Raw genomic sequence first — 19,864 nt, forward strand, 5'->3', positions numbered from 1 at the left:
TCATTATAAAGATCATGAAGCATCTTAAAACACACAAACTGGGCAGCCTGTATTTCATTGAAATAACAGGAAAGTGCTAATACATTTCTCACTTGTACTGTAGATGTTGCTAAGAAACCACTTAACAATTCTCTTCTGTTGTCTTCCAAACAAATTCTATTTGCAGAATATGCCACTAATAATTGAAAAAATGAATCAAGAAATCTCAGAAAGTAGCATTTGGCAGTAATTTTTCAATACCTTTACCCAAAAGTACCTTGGACAAAGAAAAACAATTTGTTAATCATAATAGTAAGAGGGTAATTTTTCAGAAAATCAGAATTGCAAAATCTACAAGCCCTGTGTGCTGAAACATTTGATGTATAAAAAAATAAATGAAACTTCTCCATCCTCCGTTCTGTCTCAACATCAACTACTGTTATATCTATTAGAAGTCAGCAAATAAAGTGATGATCTGTAAGCTTTTTTATGGATACTATTTATATATTGTGATGTAGTACTGCAAAAATATGTTCTATGATGGTAGGAAAACATTTGCGAATGTGAACAACAATGAAAAAGTGTATCAAACATGCTGAGCACCCTCTTTATAACACCTTTATTTTAGGCATAAGCGTATGGAATTTTATATTTCTATTATTTTAATTTTCATCTGTTGGTAAGGTCCGTATAGCATGAAAAAACCCACAAACCAACAACCACCACAGTATCCTAAAAGTGACCTTATAGCTGAGTATTACTTAAAAAAGCATAAGCCTTATAATGAGGGTGAAGAGCATTAGAAAAGCCACATCACAAACACATTGTTCATAGCCCATCATGCATTTCAACTTTTTATCCAACTTACCCCTCTTTTGAGGCTTCTGAAAGAAGGAATTCTGGGCTTCCCTGTTTTTATGTCACTCATGCAATAATGCACTGGTTCAATGGAGAATATGGGATACTGGGACCCATTAGGAGTACTGGATGTGTATAAACTAGTAGGGGTTAGGGGTGGGGACTGTGGCTAATGTGGAAATAAAGAAAGCAACAAATAAGCCAAATGTTCATAGTGATTTTAAAATGAAAATTCTGTCTTATAAAAGCAAAATTTCCATCTATCACAGACACCTTTAATGTTTCACAGACACGTTTATGCCATTACTGTGCGGGTTTTAAAAGGTTGCTGTCACGAATTAATCTTCAGAGACAGAGGAATATTTAAGAGAGCTCTAGACTCAACTTTCCTCAGATCTTAAAACGATTCCAAACTTGTTTCTCTGTTCTTTTAGAACAGGAAGTTCTGCTTTTTCCAACTTTAGTTATGGTCATTCTGGAAATTTGTGCAACTGTGCTCACGTTTTCTTCCTACATTTTGATGTACCTTATCAGGTAAGTTAGAAATAGAAACAGTATGTACGTACATGGAGAATGACCAAGAAAGAGGTCTACTGAGACCTCTGTGATCAAACTGGACTTGCAAAATGGCTGCACAGCATTCCTAATCAACATCATCACTAGAACTTCCCCTGCTTTCTTCCTCCCCTTTTTAAATATTATCCTCTGACTGTTTGTTTCTCTCTCCTGCTCTGGCTGCTGTTGCCTATTTCAGTTTCTCCATTTTCTCTGCTACACAATTCACTCCCTTTCCAAAAGGCTCTTCTGTCTGACAACATCAAAAAATAGGTAAACATACATAAGGAAGACCAGCCACAGTTCAAGCTAAATGAAGGTCCAAATGCCACCACAAATACCTCAAATACAGTAAGTTAGTATTTTTGCTTTGGTTTTCTATTAGCTAAAATTTTGAAATGCCTTAATAATGTTATGTATTTATATTCTTATAGGAAATATTACAAATAACATACTATTTATATAAAATACATACAATTCCAAACATATATATATATTCTGATATATATTTTTCTTCCAATTGCCTTTTTTTTTTTTTTTTTTTTTTTTTTAAGTGTGTTCATAAATCCCTCCCTCCCACACCTCTTCCTCCTGCCCCAAAATAAAAACTGAACATAATCTTCCATTTATCCCAGGTACTTCAGGAAGAATATGTAGAATTTATACATATTTGTGCGTCTGTGATTCCATATAGGAAATAGTATGTAGCATTCATAGTCACCTCTATGAAGAGGTGAACAACCTGGGGAGAAGAAAGAGTAGGGAAATAGTCCCGACAGCTTTCTCCAGCTGTCATCATGCTACAGAGTATCTTATATCTACAGTAAACATCCAGAGCAGAAGCACATTTAGATCATCCCTGTTTTACTGTCTGTGGAAGAGGGTGTGTGTGCGCGTGAGCACACATGCAAAATTCTTGGACAGAGGGCTTGTTACCAAACTGGTAGTCGTGACTGCAGCCAAATGCAATAAAGATGGTAACATGCTGAAATGATAAACTACTACCAATCATTAATTATACTGCATGAAAGGTAAAGAATCAGTTTTCATTTTCACACAGCTGCAGTTACACATAAGGTATTGAGAAGGAGAAAAGGAATCAGCTGAACCTTTTCTGCAAAGATCTGCTTGCTTGGAATGCTGTCAACTGGAAAATAAATCCCAGCCCTCATGAGCTGTAAGAGCAGCTTTCTACAATGTAGCAGAAACCAATCTGGAACATTAAAACAATCTCACTGAACTCTGAGGGAATCATTAAAAAGACTCACTTACATGCTCTGATACTAGCTGAAATCCTAGCATAACATTTAAATATGTACCTGCTTTGCACTTTTTCTTGAGTATAGGCATATTTTTACTTTTTTCATAGTTACATTTCCTCTGGGATATTTACCTGTATAGAGCTTCAACAGGATGTTTTATCAGGGAATTACGGTACGTTTTAATATTTTCAAAACTAGCACGTTAAGTTAAAAGCAATAAAATTATGTACTATTCCTATTGATAAACATATATAAAACAGGACATTTTAAAGGGGGTTGCTTTTTGTAGTATTAAAGAGATATGAAGCCTGCCTGATTCCAAAGCATAAAACACATCCTCTCCATTTGTTCTGCTTATTTTTACGTTCAAAATCAACACTTTTTCTATGCAATCACAGAAAGTCTTTACAGCAACTCCGAAAAATTAGAGAAGTTGGAAGCTACTTTTATTTACTGTATTTCAACCTATGCAGAACATCAAATAATGAATAAAAATCATGACAGGACACAGCTCACTACAGGAATCGCAAAACTTCCTTCCACTGAAACCCGATTTTTAGTATGATAAAAAATATCCAACCTTACTCAAACTGTACGTCATCAAAAAACAGATGAGTACATGGACAATGTATTTTAAAAATAAATTATTGCTACTTCCATTTACTCTGAACCTTCCCGTTTTAATTTTCCAAATAGTAATTTCAGAATTGTTACCTTTGGCTTTTTTCCGAATAGCCACAGCTTTCCTTTCGCCTTGCCCACTGTAGTTTTTGAATCAATTCTCATTCCTTCCTGCTTTGGTGTACTGATGGTTCCATCAGAGATAGTCCGGTAAATATTCTGACTGTAGTCTTCAAATGGAAAATCTCCAGGAGGTTCAAAACCAGATTTGAAGCAGTCTATCACTAGCTGGGAGTCCTAAACAGGACATGAGTGAGTTGAAAAAGAAAATCAAGCAGTCATTGAGAGAGAAGAGAAAAACACGAAGATAGAATTTTTCCCTTCACGTGAAAAGATTCACAGGTGGAAAACAGAGAGGACACAAAATGCATGCTTTTGGACTGAAGATAAAGGATGCTCTTTTTTTTCCTCAGCAGTGTTACTAACAGCACTAATCAAAGCATACACACCCTGCTATTCAGAACCCAGCTAACAGTCCCCACAGGTTCTCGTGAATTTAAGGCAGGACAATGGTTTATACCCAAATTAGACTCCATCTTTGTATACTTCATCCAATTTGATGCTACGTAGCAGAGAAGGTACCAACCATGTTGATATTCTGAGATGTTTCAGGATACGCAAAACAATGCGTCCAAAAGTATGTATGATGTCAAACATCTTTAGATCAAAGTAAAACAATAAAACACGAAGAGAACAGACACCAGCAGTATTGGAAGCAATCATTCAGACAAATACTTTTATGGCAAATAATTGAAAACATATAAATGTACAGGATCAAGTCATTTTCCTCTTCTCCCCCACTCTCCACATATCAATTCACTTTCTAATATGCATTTCCTAAGTAGCTCAGTTCTACTTACTCTATGTTCATCAACTGATTTTGCTGCAAGGATCATCCCCTCTAAGCATTTAGAGATGATTGGAATAACCTTGCGCTCAGAGTCAGCAAAGCCTTTGTAACATTCACTAAGTTTGATAGTCCTTCTTTCATCCATTTCTTGAAGTTGCTGCAAGCAGAAAGGAAGATAAGTATTTATGGATGTTTTTTCCTGATCCTGATGTATGCAGTTACTGTGGTTGCCACAGTGTAGTATGGAATTTCTGTGCCTTCCCAGCATTTTTATTTACCTAACAAAACAGAACCTATTAAAAAAAAAAAAAAGAAGTCCTGTCAGACATGGATTTGAGATGCCCATAACAGAAATTAAAGAGTTTATATTTTTTAATTTATAAAACGGTGTCTGGAGGACTGAACTTTCTATTCCTTATTTTTAAAGCCTGTATAAAGTGCCTACAGCCTCCTACTTAGGTAAAATTTTCAGGCAAAAATGGGAACTGTAGTGATGAAATCCTATTATTTTCTACATCTCCTCACTCTCTCCTTCCAAACAACTTCTCTGGTAATAGGTATATCCACGTGAAATCTCATCTTCTTTAACTCTGCATTTATTTCTATCCTCTCCAACAAATACCTATGGTTAACAAAGAATATGAAAGGTTCAAAATATTAAAACCATATGCATTTAAACTTTCTCGTTCAAATACAAACCATTTCCTTCACAAGTGTGCAAGAAAATAAAGAAAAAAAAGATTACCATTATAGAAGATCTGTAAATAAAATCTACTGGAACACAACAGAAAACAACAAATTAAAGAGAAATGCCAGTAAGATAACAGCCTACAACCTTTCACCTAAAATAATGTGACAAAGAGAAGGAAACAACAGGCAATAAATACATAAACAGGTTATCAAAAACAGGTAAAGATGGATCTTTCCTATATCTATTCTAACGAAGGCAGATACCTCAAATAGCATCTAATTTCATCAGTGAAACAAAGCAACAACCTTAGACCTGCTAAACATCTCTCCCCAGGCACTGCCATACAGTTACTAAACACTTGCAGTGTTTAGTAAGGAAATAATTTAGAAAATGTAGTCCCAAGAGAAAGTAGGACCAGGCCTTCTTGCTTTCACTGGAGATTTTTAGAAAACATAAGCTATTGCAACACAAGCAAAATAGGACTGAGCTACAAAAACAACAGAACTGTTTCTCCTGGGACTTCACTGCAATTATTCCATCAGTGTTAATGCCAGAGCTACAGAAGTACTGCTTATCAGTTAAAATATTATATAATTCCTTAATCAGCCAGGTAAACATCAAACATTCTTAAATTGATACACCTTCAAATGAAGTCAACACTTTTACTTTCCTTCCATTTCCACACTCCATGTACTCCACGCGTTTGTGATATTTTAGGGAGTTCTGTGCATTGCTTGTAATACTGCTGAAGCAATGACCACTCGGGTGTGGGGGGAGCACTTCTGCCTCCAGATCTACCCAGTATAAACCTGCTACATGAGACACGTTAAACCACACTGTCACCATTAGTTACGTGCTTTCCTATGTGTCTACGAGTCAGTACATGAAAAAAATAGAGAACTAGTGATCAAACTTTGCTAGAATGATTGTTTTAACATTTGGTCTCATACAGATGTCCAAAATCTTTATTTTACTGTTCAGTTTCATTAATATTTCATGTCTTATGTAAAACCTTCATAGAAATTAGAACAAAGTATTTCCAGTGCAAGTGCAAGCATATTTACTGAAAACAGAAACTCTTCTCATAAACATCGACTGTATGAGATTATGATAATTTCTTGATAAAATTATCTACTACTGTATAAAAAAAGAGAAGTTTGACATTTTAAATTCTACTTTCTCCTTTAAAAAAAAGCAGTCATACTTTTTTTTTACATTAATTATTTTACCTTGTAAATCTGAGGAATGACAATGTAGTAGTGTTTGTGCTGTTCACCATTAAAATTCTGTAGCTGTGCAGCATATTCATTTTTGTTTTCATCAGCCATATGTGTACGCAGGTTTAACTGTTGCTTTGCCTAGTAAGAAAGTGTTACTGGTTCAAACATGTCTTGAGCTTTTCAGTGATACATAGCAGTATTATAATTTATTTTGCCACTACGTAAAAACACTAATCGTAGTCATCATCAAAACTTACATCCTTACAATAAAAGGAATGTGAGCCTTAATTTATACAGACAGCCAAGAGACCTAATTTGTTATACACAGAGAGAGAGTAGTGGTTATTTAAGCTCCCTTAGCCACACTGCTCAAATACATATGCAAAAAACATAAAAGAGACTGAATTAGACTACATAGATACTATAAAATACCCGTGAGTTTGCCTACCACAGGAAGAAAAGTGACTCAGCATCATCCTAAGAGTCATCGATGAAGCATACTCCATGTACATTTTACCCTCTGATTTTGCACACAGTAAGCAAGCATATTTTATACATAATATTATACGAAGGATGATGTTCCAGTACGGTAAATATAAAATATAATATATTTATAATAAAGGGAGAGGAAAAAACAAACATGGCACTGCTCTTACCTTTTCAACATCAGCCTTTGTTGCATTAGTGTCATTGTCCAGTCTTTCGTAGCTTTGCTGCGCCTTCTCTGCCTCTCTGCATTCTCTCTCAAATTTCTTTTTACTCTACAAAAGCCACAAACTTACTGCTTCATCAGCTACTATCCTGTTTTAATTTTGTACAGCAACTCTGAATGTTAAATATCAAAGCTTCCCTTTAAGACCTTAAATTCCCTAGCTACCTTTATTTAAGTAAATACGCTGTTAACATTATTTAGTACACCTGACATTCAATAATTCTGTCTGTTCTCAAGATAACTTGCAGGAAAAACTTTTGCAGCTTGGGAAGTTAGTAGCTCTAGAGAGGAACAGGTAACAGTGTGAGTACTACTTATCTGCTTTAGAGCAAAGTCAGGCAATGGAGGTTAACCTGTCCCTATTCAAGGACTCACTCTGCACTCAAAAATACAACATACAGAAGACAACTGATTGTTTCTGGTGAACTCTGGGGATTATCTGTCTGAAAGGTAACAGCATCTTGAACTACCACACCTGCTCCTACTCTGATCATCTGACCATGAATTAAAACTCTTTGACCTGACACTGAACCAAGGCATCAATCATCTCAGTTCACAACAACAAAATAGAAATTCACCTTTCCAGTTTTGCTTCACAAAATCTGGATGAAAGATAATAAATTTCAAAGACACAGAAAGAGCAAAGTATCAGAATGCATTGTGAACACAGATTTGCATTTTTTAATCCTTAAAAGCAATGTCTGTAATTTATTCTAGAAAAATATACTTTCTGCATTTCTCTGTAGAAGTATAATCCTGCCTACTGAAAGGGTAACAGCCTACAGCAGCAGACTCCAAATTCAAGTCAAATACAGTGACTTAAGATTTCACCTTCATAGAAATCATCCCTACTAATTACTATCTAGCCCAGTGAGAAGCCACCCACGTCTGTACCCATCGTTTAACCAGATTCCTTTACTCTGGATAAACACCAAGGCTTTACATACACACACTGGCTGTTTATGAGAGATTTTTAATTTTCTTTTTAGCAGTGAACTACACACTCATTGGAATGTATTTTGAGTGTTGCTAAATCTGATTTGGCCATTCAATAATATAGCTAAACATTAAATTCTAAGCAAGGAAGATTTCAACAGTTCCATTTACAGACAGGCTTTTTTTCTAATTAATGACAAACAAAACACAAGCTCACGTTATCCATCTGTTTCCAGCACATGTCCAGATACTGTTGAGCCTTTCGTCCTTCCTGAAGATGCTAAAATTGCCACAAATAAGTTTGATTTACATATATTCAGTACTATTACCATTACCTACTTTGTGCTCTGTTGACACACTATGTTACACGCTTCTAGCACATTACCAGTACTCTTTTAAAGACATTACTATATGCAAAAACAGTACCACACAAAAAAAATTATATTGGCAAAAAAGCTACCAGTAAGCAGTCTTCCAAGATCTTCATCCTCAGGTCTTAGTAACAGTACATAATAATACCACGACAGCTTTAAACATGTATTCTATAAATGTATTACAAAACCTACTTATTGCCAAATTCATGAAATGGGGTAAACAAATACATCAGTTCATTCAGAGGCATATCTGATTTCATATCCCATTATAAAATCAAGATATAGAAATTACCATTTTTCTCTCAGTTTTTAGATCATGTGAGTATCTCATTAATTCTCCATAGACTCTGTGTCCCATTTCTTCTGCAACTACTTCACGTTGTCCTGCATAGTCATTCAGCTCGTTAAGGATGTTAAAAAAGGCAATACATGAAGTAAACCTGACAGAGAGCACATACACACAAACAGACAAATACAAGAAGTGAGACAGTTATGCGTTTGCTTCTTTTTTTAGATAGATTTCTGTTAACAGTTTGTGCTCCTAATTAAAAAGAAACACCAGATATATTTTACAGTAAATCCTGTTTTAACGCTGATTGAATTACAACAAATGAAGCTTGGGAAAGCCTACATTGAGCCTAGCATGTACTGTTTGTTGCAACGTCTCTTCAAATACATTTAATAAGAACATAGATTTTTGTGGATGGAAAAGAAAGAAGAAGAATACTACCTGGAAAGCCCTGTAGTATAGTGGTATCTCCTAAGCTGCCAACTGAGAGGCCTGAGCTTGGGAACGGATACATACGTCCCTAGGCTTGGAGGCTGAACTTGTTGCAGAGATGATGTACTTGGTAGTCTTGAGGGTGGAACATGCCAATCATACCACTCATATGCATCCCGATGGATGATCTACAGAACAAGCTTGCTATCAGCTCTGAAGACAGCTGCCTGTATGCCTGCCCACCTCTTGGCTGGAAGTAAGGTGCCACTATGGCTGGCACTAAAAAGGGGGGAAGAGGAGGGGCAAAGGGGTAGAAAGTGTGTGTGGAAGGGAAGAAAGAAAAAACAACAGGCACCACATTAAAATATACATCTTTCTCTCTTTAACTGTGGAATACCGCCATCTCCATAGGCTTGGCTTTGTGCAATTTAAATGCCACCCTAGAACTAGAATTCCTGTTCCCTGTACCCCAGGATCTTTAAACAGAAACAAAAGAGAGGAAATCCCAGTGTGGATTTCCAGGTATTCTGCATACAGGGTGTGCTCTGGTCACAATCTGAAACTTAGCCCACATTCTTTCACTCATGTTTATCTCTGAAGGAAACAATGTATTACACTTCTCTAAATAAAAGAGGTAATAGATAGGGACCGCAGAACAAGCACCTCTCTTTGTGTAACTGTAGAAGAGCAGTTTATGCTAAACAACTTTATGATTATTTATCATTCAGACTTATTTTGTCTCTGGAGTCAGAGAAGGACAGCAAGCTTAAGAGGCACGAGCTCTTCTTGCCAAGGTCAAGGCACTTTCATTTACACCCAAGTCTCAGATCTGAACACTTAACTATGCTGCAGGAAAGCCAACTATGCTAAGAAAAACCACAGCCCAGAGGTAAATCGCCGTTCTTCTATTAAAAAACCAAACCAAACAACAACAAAAACCCTAGAACAAACTTCTGCTTTCAAGCTTTCAGTGAGATAAAGATTAATTTGGAACACAGCAAGTACAACCTGCCACGTTTACTATTTTAAAATACTACAGAAACAAATATGATGTGCCATGGTTAAGTATTACATCAGACCTGAGAAGCCAAGCAGCTTTTGTTGTCTTACACATTTAAGTATTTTATCTTAGAAGAAATAAAAATTCAAAACTGGACAAAGTACACAGCAGCCCTTATTTCTTATACACAGAACTTTAAGTGCACATTTTTACCTGGGTTCCTCATCTTTGGATGAACGTTTAGGACAGTACTTCTTAACCAGATTTCTATTAAGGAAGAAGGAAAAAGGGACGTTATTTTGGAGTGTGTTTTGACAAGATGAACACAGAGCAAAGTGCACGAACAAATAATATATTTTCAATTACCTCATTTTTGAATCTAAGGGTCCCTTAACCTAACGCAAGGCAGAAATCTACAGTGTTTCCAGTGTCTTAAGTCACTGTGACCTAGAACAATGCATTTATAAGCATTTTAAAACCTCTAATCCACAGAGTCTAGACATGAAGTGTTCTTTATTTAACAGGTTTTTCATATGTATGTGTAAAATAAGCTAACTAATAAGAAAAAAGCAAATACATAGTCACTGTTTAATCACACACATACTGGACGCTGTACACAATACCCACGAACCCACGGAGGTTTTCTCCATGCCTGAATTGAGTGTACATTCAGAGCAGTGGTTTAACCACAATACCTCTCAATCTTCCCCATGTGTATTTTCAGAACACAAGGCAACTTCTCTCCTACAGAAGCACGTTGCATTTTGCCCTACCACCAGTTTTATGAGTACTAGATTTTAGGTAACCAAGACCTTGAAAAGAGGATCCATGGACCCAGCACTTTATACCATATCATAGCCCAAATATTGCTAAGAACTCTGCTATGAACTTATTTGCTTAACATAAAATGCAGAAATAGCACCTTAAGAAGCATACAAACCACGTGTACTCCACCCTAGAGCACAAAGATACAGGTACACATTGCTGCACACATCATCCCAAGTCCCGTGAAATTAACATGAAATTAAGCCATACAGTTTTAAAGTTGTGATGGATGTGAGGGAAGGAGAAACACGTGCAGCATCTTTCCAAGTTCTCATCTTTCCGTGAGCCAACATTTGCTTTAAACATCGGAGAGCACACTTTCTAATGCATAGGATTCTGTTCTGACTTAAAATACATTTCTCACAGCAAGTCTTTTAAAAGACTTGTCCAAGAGGACACACATTGTCAGTCTTGAGAAAAAGCAATAATTTTCTTCACATTTTCATTAAGTTGGACTTATTAATTATCCTAGCAACTTTCAAGATTGCCATTTTCCTATTATAGGAGAACTACATTAGACTTACATGAATTATAATTTTATGACGGTTTTCCTTTCCCTAAGGGTGTTATTTTACAGGTAATAAAGCATCACAAAGCATTTCAATTGCTGTAGCAAACTGTATTTAGAGAGATCGACTACTCCAACTAAATAGACCTGTGCATAAAGACCAATGCCCATCCTCACAAGATTTCCCATATTTTCCAAATGTAAGAACCAGATCATTCAAATCTAACTAATAAGGTTCAAACTGTAGAACAGATTGCCCATTATGGATATCACTCCTTTAAATTAACCACATCATCATTTTAAAGTGAGAATTAACCTCCCATACAATAAGGCATGCCAATTACTTGCTTTACAACCCATATGCAGAAGGAACAGAATGCTGACAATTTTTACCATACATCTCTAATTAAATCATACCTTCCATTAAAAAGAAAAAAGTTCAAGAAGCAGAAAGTCCACTTTAGGGTCAGTCAAAGAAGCACCTTCAAAGTGTGTTATGTGTATTATGCAAACAATGGTTCTGGCTTTTTAATCAGTATGAAATATGTTTTGTTCAAACTTCTGTTTTGTGTGAGAGGACAATTATTGTGTAATTTAACTATTTTACACATCCTTCTAAGGAAGAAATCAGGTACAAAATATCAACTTCTAGAGCTGCTATACCAGTTGTACATTAAATGGCCTCTAAATAGAACTTTTCCAGCTGTCTGTCCAGTAATAATTGAGTCAACTGGCCTTTGACATCGTAGACTAATTCCTAATTAGTAGCCTAAATCCATTACTAATCTAATCTAAACCAAAATACCTTCCCCTGGAAGCAGCCAAGCAGAAGGGCTGGATTAGATGATCTCCAGAGGTTTCTTCCAACCTCTGAAATTCTCTGATAAAAAGCAAACAGCATCTCCAGCACTGCAGAATGCTGTGTGAAACAAAATCTTGCATGTATGTTTTATATCCCATTCCCACTGGCTGCCTGTGACTTCATCCCTATGAACTATGAACCATTTCATCACTAAACCATGAGTGTTAATCCTGCCTTCATCTAAAATAACCTTGTGCAATTTCCCATCAGGTTATTTGGAAGTCACGTATCTCTAAGGTACAAGCAGTGAGATACCACGTTCAATCACAAAGTATATAACAAAATATGAGCTGGGAGTCAGTGGAAATAGCAAGCTTGTATCCTTTGTCTCTTTCTATACACTCAGTCTACAGCCAGAAAGAACTACAGTAAGATAGCCACATCATTTACACATCCATGCGTAGGCTAAGAATAAACACTAACTTTTAAAAACGCATCTACAAATTGTGTAACACCTTTCTCACTGAAGTCAAAACAAGGATTGTTCTTCACCATCATCAGAATCTACTGCCTGTTGTTGTTAAACTCAACTTGGTAAGGAATAAAAGGAGACTTTTTGACTGTAAAATTCAAAAGATTAAAAAAAACCCAGCGATTAATAATCGTCTTAGCTAAGTAACTTTCCCGTGTTTCACTTTCCCTTACACTTCTGCATTGCTACTCAGGGCTTATTAATGACTGGCAAACTCCTGAAATCCACCTTATTAATATTCAGAAGGTGAACTGCATCCCAAGCACACAATGCTGTAGCTAAGCAACCATGCAAGTCTGTTCAAGGGAAGATTTTCAGGGGTGTTACAAAAGAGGAAATAAGCCACTTTAAAAAGCAAAAAACAAAAAATATCCACCACCACAAACAGAGTTTAAAGCTGCAAAAGAGAAGGGCTTCAAGGTCCAACAAACAACACAGAGTACACCAACCAGAGTTAATACACAAAAAGCAGTTAGCAAATGCAAAATTTCTAGCTAAAGGAAGAAGTGGTGTTCACATGAACAATGAAGCATAAATGGGCTTTGTTTGTTTTTGCTTCTTTTACAAGTGAACATCGACATTTAGAAAGATCTTATCTTTACCTAAACGTAGGTCTGTTTCTCAGGATCCAAGTATGGCTCTGGACCAGTTTCTCCAAACCATGGGAACATTACCCTATGTCTGCAGCAGCAATTAGAGTAGTTTACATCTTTAAGCAGATCTCTAAAGCAAAACAACAGCGTCAAGGGCTCAGTGCTCACACTACCAGCTTCTGGAGGTTTTAGTCCAGTCCAGTTCTAGCCAATTTCCCTGAGCTAAACACCTGCCAGTATTTACAAAATAGGTGTACTTCCCACAATTCAGATTAGCTGGAAAGAAATCTAGTTTGCCTGTTTTCAGACTCTTCCACAAGAGAACCAGACCACAGCTGGGTACAAATCACCTGATTTATTTTTAAAGACCATTCCTGCCCCAGACTAGCAGACTCAGGTAAACCCCTTCATACTGGAACACCTGGACTGACAACGTTTCAGCTTAAACTAAGGAGAGTGCCTGCAAAGCCTATTTGGAGCAGGAGAAACTACAGACCACGCCTCTCCACTCCCAGTCAGATTTGTACTGATCCCCCAACCACACAGATTAATTTTTATGTGTACGTATGTCTATATGTATCTGCACATATAAAATACATTGAGTAATACATACACATATGCACACACTGGTTGGTAAATTAGAGGAGAGTTTAAAAGTAAAAACTAAAATAAATCAAGTGCTTACTTCACCAATTAGTTCTCACCACTCTGCTAAGTTGTCCTGTTTAATTCTACTGTAATTGTGAGGAGACAAAACTAAGACCTACCAATAGGATATGAATATCTTTGTTCCTTGCTCACGAGTATAAATCCCACTAAGTTTAGCATTCATCAAAAACGACCAGAGGCAGCCTCTGATGAGCTATCCTTAGCAGATCAACACCCAGACTCAACAACTGAGGTATAATTTTTAACACCACCTAGCAATTTTGGTCAACATGTTGGAGATGATGAAGGTCTCTGAAGCAATACCTTGAGCCGGTTCTCTTACAGCACAAATCCTTCAAGAAAATGGATGTAACAGTCTTACAATGTCTCTTTTTATATCTAATCCAAAGGCCAATGAGCAAACTCACAATTACATTGGGCCAAGTTAGCATTATAGGTATCTTATAATGTAATTCAAAATAAATGCAGAATCTTCATTTTCCTTCAAATTTTCCTTTCATTTTAAGCAAAGAAAAGAAAAAAAGAAAATGCAAGTAGCACATTTGAGCAACAGTACTGTTAGGTTCAGAAGAAAAAAAAAAAGCAAACGTAATTGCAAACCATCAGAACAGAACCAAATCTACTGGATAAATTGCTCCGTTTCTTTAGAGAATCACAGAATGACCTGGGTCGAAAAGGGCCACAATGATCATTGAGTTTCAATCCCCCTGCTATGTGCAGGGTTACCAACCACCAGACCAGGCTGCCCAGAGCCACATCCAGCCTGGCCTTGAATGCCTCCAGGGATGGGGCAACCACAACCTCCTTGGGCAACCTGTTCCAGTGCATCACCACCCTCTGTGTGAAAAAGCTCCTCCTAATATCTAACCTAAACCTCCCGTCTCAGTTTAAGATCACTCCCCCTTGTCCTATCACACTGTCCACCCTCGTAAACAGCCATTCCCCCTCCTGTTTATACACTCCCTTCAAGTACTGGAAGGACGCAATGAGGTCTCCCCAGAGCCTTCTCTTCTCCAAGCTAAACAAGCCCAGTTCCCTCCACCTTTCTTCATAGCAGAGATGCTCCAGCCCTCTCATCATCTTAGCAGCCCTCCTCTGGACCCGTTCCAAGAGCTCCACGTCCTTCCTGAACTGCGGGCCCCAGGCCTGGACGCAGTACTCCAGATGGGGCCTCACAAGAGCTGAGTAGAGGGGCACAATCACCTCCCTCTCCCTGCTGGCCACTCCTCTTTTAATGCAGTCCAGAACACGGTTGGCCTTCTGGGCTGCAAGCACACACTGCTGGCTGATGTCCAGCTTCTTGTCCACCAGGACCCCCAAGGTCCTTCTGTGCAGGGCTGCTCTCAAGGAGATCTTCCCCCAGTTTGTATAAATACCAGGGATCGCCCTGACCCAAGTGCAGCACCCTGCACTTGGCTTTATTGAACCTCATTGGGTTTTCATGGTCCCCCTTCTCCAGCCTGCCCAGGTCCCTCTGGATGGCTTCCCTTCCTTCCAATGTACCGACTGCACTGCCCAGCTTGGTGTCATCTGCAAACTTGCTAAGGGTGCACTCGATGTCATCATCTATGCCACTGATAAAGATGTTGAAGAGCACCGGTCCCAAGACCAACCCCTGAGGGACACCGCTTGTGACCAGCCTCCACCCTGACACAGATCCACTGCATCCAGCCAGCCAATTCCTAATCCACTGAACAGTCCATCCTTCAAATCCACACCTCTCCAATTTAGAGAGAAAGACGTGGTGAAGGACCATGTCAAAGGCTTTGCAGAAGTCCAGGTAGATGACAACTATCGCCCTTCCCCCGTCCACCAAAGCCATCACTCCATCATAGAAGGCCACCAGACTGGTCAGAGGGATGACACTTTAATACTCTGGAAATAAAATCTGAAATTCTATCACATCCTGAATTACATGCATCTGGAGTAGATTTCATTCAGCACAACATTCAGTTTTGCAGACCCTGTAATTTTATCAAATCTTTCTTCTCAGTATAAGTTGGTCTCAGGTTAATACCACTGAGAAAGCAGCCTGGACTATATTACTCATTTTAAGTCATGCACTCTGAAGTTTCAAAAAGCACCTAATTAATACATTTATATTACTTATTGGCCTGTACTTAAGATGTCTACATTTTTACATTAATACAGAAACATGCTAATGAACTCAAAACTCAGTTTTATTACAACAAATAACAGAATGTAAAGAATACGTGCAGCAGCATCAACATATCTTGGCAGATTTTGTGCCAAGTTAACAGCTGTGACATCTGTTTATATTAAATTTCTACAGTGCCTACATCATCCTACAAGTGACTGGGAGCAAACTTACAATTCTTTCTTCAGAAATGAATTTTAAAGTGCAGTAAGAACTTAAAGACATTTCACATCTACATGTAAGGCAGTAATTTCAAATAGGTTTCTGCGAGTGCACATCAGCATGCAGACTGGGTTAAAGGAATGACAGTGAACTCGATTTAGTAACATCATCTAATCAGAAAAAGCTTTCAGCTAAATAAGAACTAGTTTCCAAAGCTTGAATATCCTTGGAATCATTAAGAAAAAAACTGCCACATCCATATTTAGATAATCATCAACCTAATTTCTCAGCTTCAATCAAAGAAAGATATCTGAGAAACAAACACAGTGATAATTTGCATCATCAAATTCATGTTTCAGCTTACACACATTTTATATCACACCCCAAGATTCTACACACAGAAATGCAGGAACTAATTTTCAATTTGACTAGACACATGCATGTATCAATATCTTATTTAGAAATAAAAAGCACTTAATGGTGTGCAGAAGGAAGTAACAAAACCCATGAAAAATACATTTGCTCAGATCAATTAGGAAGATTACAATTTTAAAGAGAAACACTTCACTAGTTCAAGAACAACCAACACTATTTACTTAAACTAGCAATAAAGAAAAGTTGACCGAATTCAGAAATCTTATTCTGCATAGAAGCTGCACCTGTAACTCTATTACCACTGTTAGCAAATGTTAAAAAATATGGAACTCCTACATCTTATCAAGTGACAGAATGCTTCAGGCAGAACCAAAGGGGCAAACCCTCAGAAGTGTTTTCCATGCGATAAGCTGGTAGTAAACAAAATAGAATTTCGCCTCAACCCTTTTCAACAATAATGCTGATCAAAAACAGCATCTGAGAATTCAATTACAGAAGTCAGCCCAGTACCCAGTAATTAGGCAAATAATATACCTTGTTTTTCCCTATAATAAAATAGGAACAAATCAAGCAGCTGTAAAATCAAATTTAAATCTATGAATCTACAATGTGTCTTGTACACGTTTGCCCTAATTCCCCATCTCTGTAAATCAGTAACAGCCTATAATAAACTCCACGTTCCCTGTGTCAACACAGTATGTTAATTGAGAACAAAGCTACACAAAGCTCAAGATACTTCCTTTAAGTTGAGATTAAAAAAAAAAAATTATGGTTGCTTTTTTTTCAGAACAAAGCATATTTCAAAGGTAAAACCAAATTCACAGTTTTACTTTTCCATCCACGCTGAACGTTTCTTGAAAGGTGACAGTTTTTCATATTTTTTTCCTTTGACATCAACAGTTGTGTATCAAAGAACAACATTAAATAGCTTGTGAGAACTCTGCCCCATATACCATATACCTAGTACAAAAGTTATCATTTCTGCAATTACCCACCAACAATAAACCATCAGTTTCATCATCAACATAGCAAGTTCATTCAAACACCTCTCCATATGCTCCATGTGCATCACTTGCTTGCCCTCTCCTTAAAGATTTGGAATAGCTGTTGCCACCTGGAAACATCACTAAGCTGTGATGGGACACAAAAAAATACCTTAGGCAAGGGCATACACTAAGTGAGTGTGAGTTTCTGCCAGGACATAGACTCTGATCTGTGAAAACTCTTATGAAAAAGTAACTCAAGTTTACATCCTTGGTTTAAGTCTATGAGAACAAGATCCAACCAACAATAAATACAGCCCATCAGAAAAAAAAAAAATCCACAAAAAATCTATACATTTCTAGCACTGAAGCTCTGTATCTCTCAATTAACATTTAACTTCCTTTCAATCTCCCATCTAAGTACAAGTACAGTCAAAGAACTACCAAGAGGTGAACACTTTCTATACTGTTTATGTACCTGTTAGTAAGGGCATAATAAGTATCAGAGTTCATTATACAGAGATTCTCAGCAGTGTGTTTGTCAGGCTGTATTCCATTACAAGAGAAAAAACGGAGATAAAACCAATAATTTTGCTATTGGATATTAATCTCTCTGATATCAGCCTACAGACCACATGCTGCTAGCATTAAAATTCACCAGAACCACAGTCTATCCCTATGATCTTCTCTCTCAGAACTTCTAAGGAACAATGTGCAGGATTAATAACTTTTCTGGAGATGAAGACTTCACAGATCTCAGTCTCTCACAGGGCCTTATGACTGTTCCCTTTTACACAGTTAACATCAATGAGTGTCCTCAAGAGAAATGACGGTTGAAAACAAGGCACTATCACATGACAGCTCACAGCTAACCATCAGTTCTCCCCCATGGAAAAGCCAGGCAAGAATACCTAATAGTTTATTCATGAACCAGTCTACTGGCAGAAAATCAGTCACCTTCTTGTGTGTGTGCTGTCCAGACCCTCGTGGGCAGCAGGCAGGAAGTGCATGCATGCACTGTACAAGTGTGCAGCAAGACCAGTGTTTTCCGAAGCTGTCATACTTACTGCACGTACACAAGCAGCCCAGCCATCTGACAGGAGTACTTGACATAACTTGCTTTTCAAAAATGCTTTGAGAAAAATCAAAAGTTTTACCCAAAATAATAGAACACTACACAGAATACATTTCTTAATCATATCCTGGAATACTAATATCATCTTGCTAGCTGTGGAAAATGAACATTTAAATAGAACAAAGCAAAACTTCATAATATTCAAGGAAACTGAGTAGACTCATTCAAATACAACATTTCCATTTTTAAACAGACAACTCAAAACAGATCAAAACTGGACTGTGAATTAGTGCTGTGCATGCTTCAAACTTTCCTTTACCTCCTTAAGTTCTTCTATGTCAGCTTTGGAAAAGTGGTATTTATTTCCTTCAGGAAAAAAATTCCTTTGGTAAAGTAAGAGGATATTATGTTTGGTGAATATATACTACTGGATCAAAAGAAACTAATACAGAAATCAAACAGAAGACAACATCCACCCTCTCAGCTGTAAACCTCTTAAACGTGTTTCTGAGGAAGGATCCCTCAGCGCTGTATCTAGTGACAATCTAATTTGCCAATGATGAGATAATAGAAGACACCAAAGAGAAGCTGCTGTTAGTAGTTTTCATTTGTCAAGGGCCTGGCAACAGCTTCAGCTGAGTCCCCAGAGGAACACAAGGATAACAGTTAAAGCCAATTTCATAGTAGTATCTTAATTTAAATCTTGTTCTTCAAGTACCACGTGTCTTCTGGTTTAAAAAAAACCCACAAACAAACCCACTTTATTCTGGCGCTTCTGGGCCATTTTATTGCTACTATACTTCTTGTATGATCTCCTTCCCTAGGAGGGGAAACTCCAGTTAGACCTATATTATGTTTCATTTGGCAACAACAGAAAGTGAACAAGAGAGATAAGGGTCTGAATCAAAAGGGATGACTCGCTATGGAAAGGTCATCTTTTAAGGACATGAAGATCTGCTGCTTCCTGAAGTTTTCTCAATGATTTCAATGAGATTTCTAAACAAAATGTAGTGAAGCTCTTTGCCAATTCAACGTAAGAAATTAATTAATAGTAGAGGCTTGAAACTGGTTGAACAAAGAAAATGTAGATGCAAAGGGTAGGTGGGAGGGGTAGGAGAACAGAGAGGAAAACAAACAAGGAAGCAAGCACACGCCCAAAATAATGTTGTTTTAGGTTGCTAAAGAAAATCCTGTCTGTCATAAAAAGAATTAATGATTTAATTCACTCTTTAAATGAAAAAAATACTCTGTAATCATGAAATTACACAGTTACCCATAATCTGATTTCAAGTAACTGGTAAGATGCTTTTAAAAATAATAATAATGACAACAACAACAACAAT

At 37.3% G+C, this 19,864-nt stretch overlaps 1 protein-coding gene across 6 annotated transcripts in view; it reads right to left on the minus strand.

The window, feature by feature from the left end:
• FNBP1L (formin binding protein 1 like) overlaps nucleotides 1–19,864 on the minus strand; it is a 53,287-nt gene that overhangs the window by 9,579 nt on the left and 23,844 nt on the right. For 5 of the 6 annotated variants that reach the window (XM_040705055.2, XM_015290720.4, XM_040705054.2 and 2 more), the window contains exons 3-9: nucleotides 10,053–10,106; nucleotides 8,411–8,558; nucleotides 7,962–8,024; nucleotides 6,753–6,857; nucleotides 6,106–6,234; nucleotides 4,196–4,342; nucleotides 3,369–3,572 (exon numbers count right to left, since the gene is read on the minus strand). In XM_040705055.2, coding sequence (XP_040560989.1) covers nucleotides 3,369–3,572; nucleotides 4,196–4,342; nucleotides 6,106–6,234; nucleotides 6,753–6,857; nucleotides 7,962–8,024; nucleotides 8,411–8,558; nucleotides 10,053–10,106 — 850 coding nt within the window. Of the gene's footprint in view, nucleotides 1–847; nucleotides 1,007–3,368; nucleotides 3,573–4,195; nucleotides 4,343–6,105; nucleotides 6,235–6,752; nucleotides 6,858–7,961; nucleotides 8,025–8,410; nucleotides 8,559–10,052; nucleotides 10,107–19,864 lie in introns of all 6 variants that reach the window. The other variant, XM_040705057.1, reaches the window with a different exon arrangement.

The sequence above is a fragment of the Gallus gallus genome, chromosome 8 (genome assembly GCF_016699485.2).
Source record: "Gallus gallus isolate bGalGal1 chromosome 8, bGalGal1.mat.broiler.GRCg7b, whole genome shotgun sequence".
NCBI lineage: Eukaryota > Metazoa > Chordata > Aves > Galliformes > Phasianidae > Gallus > Gallus gallus.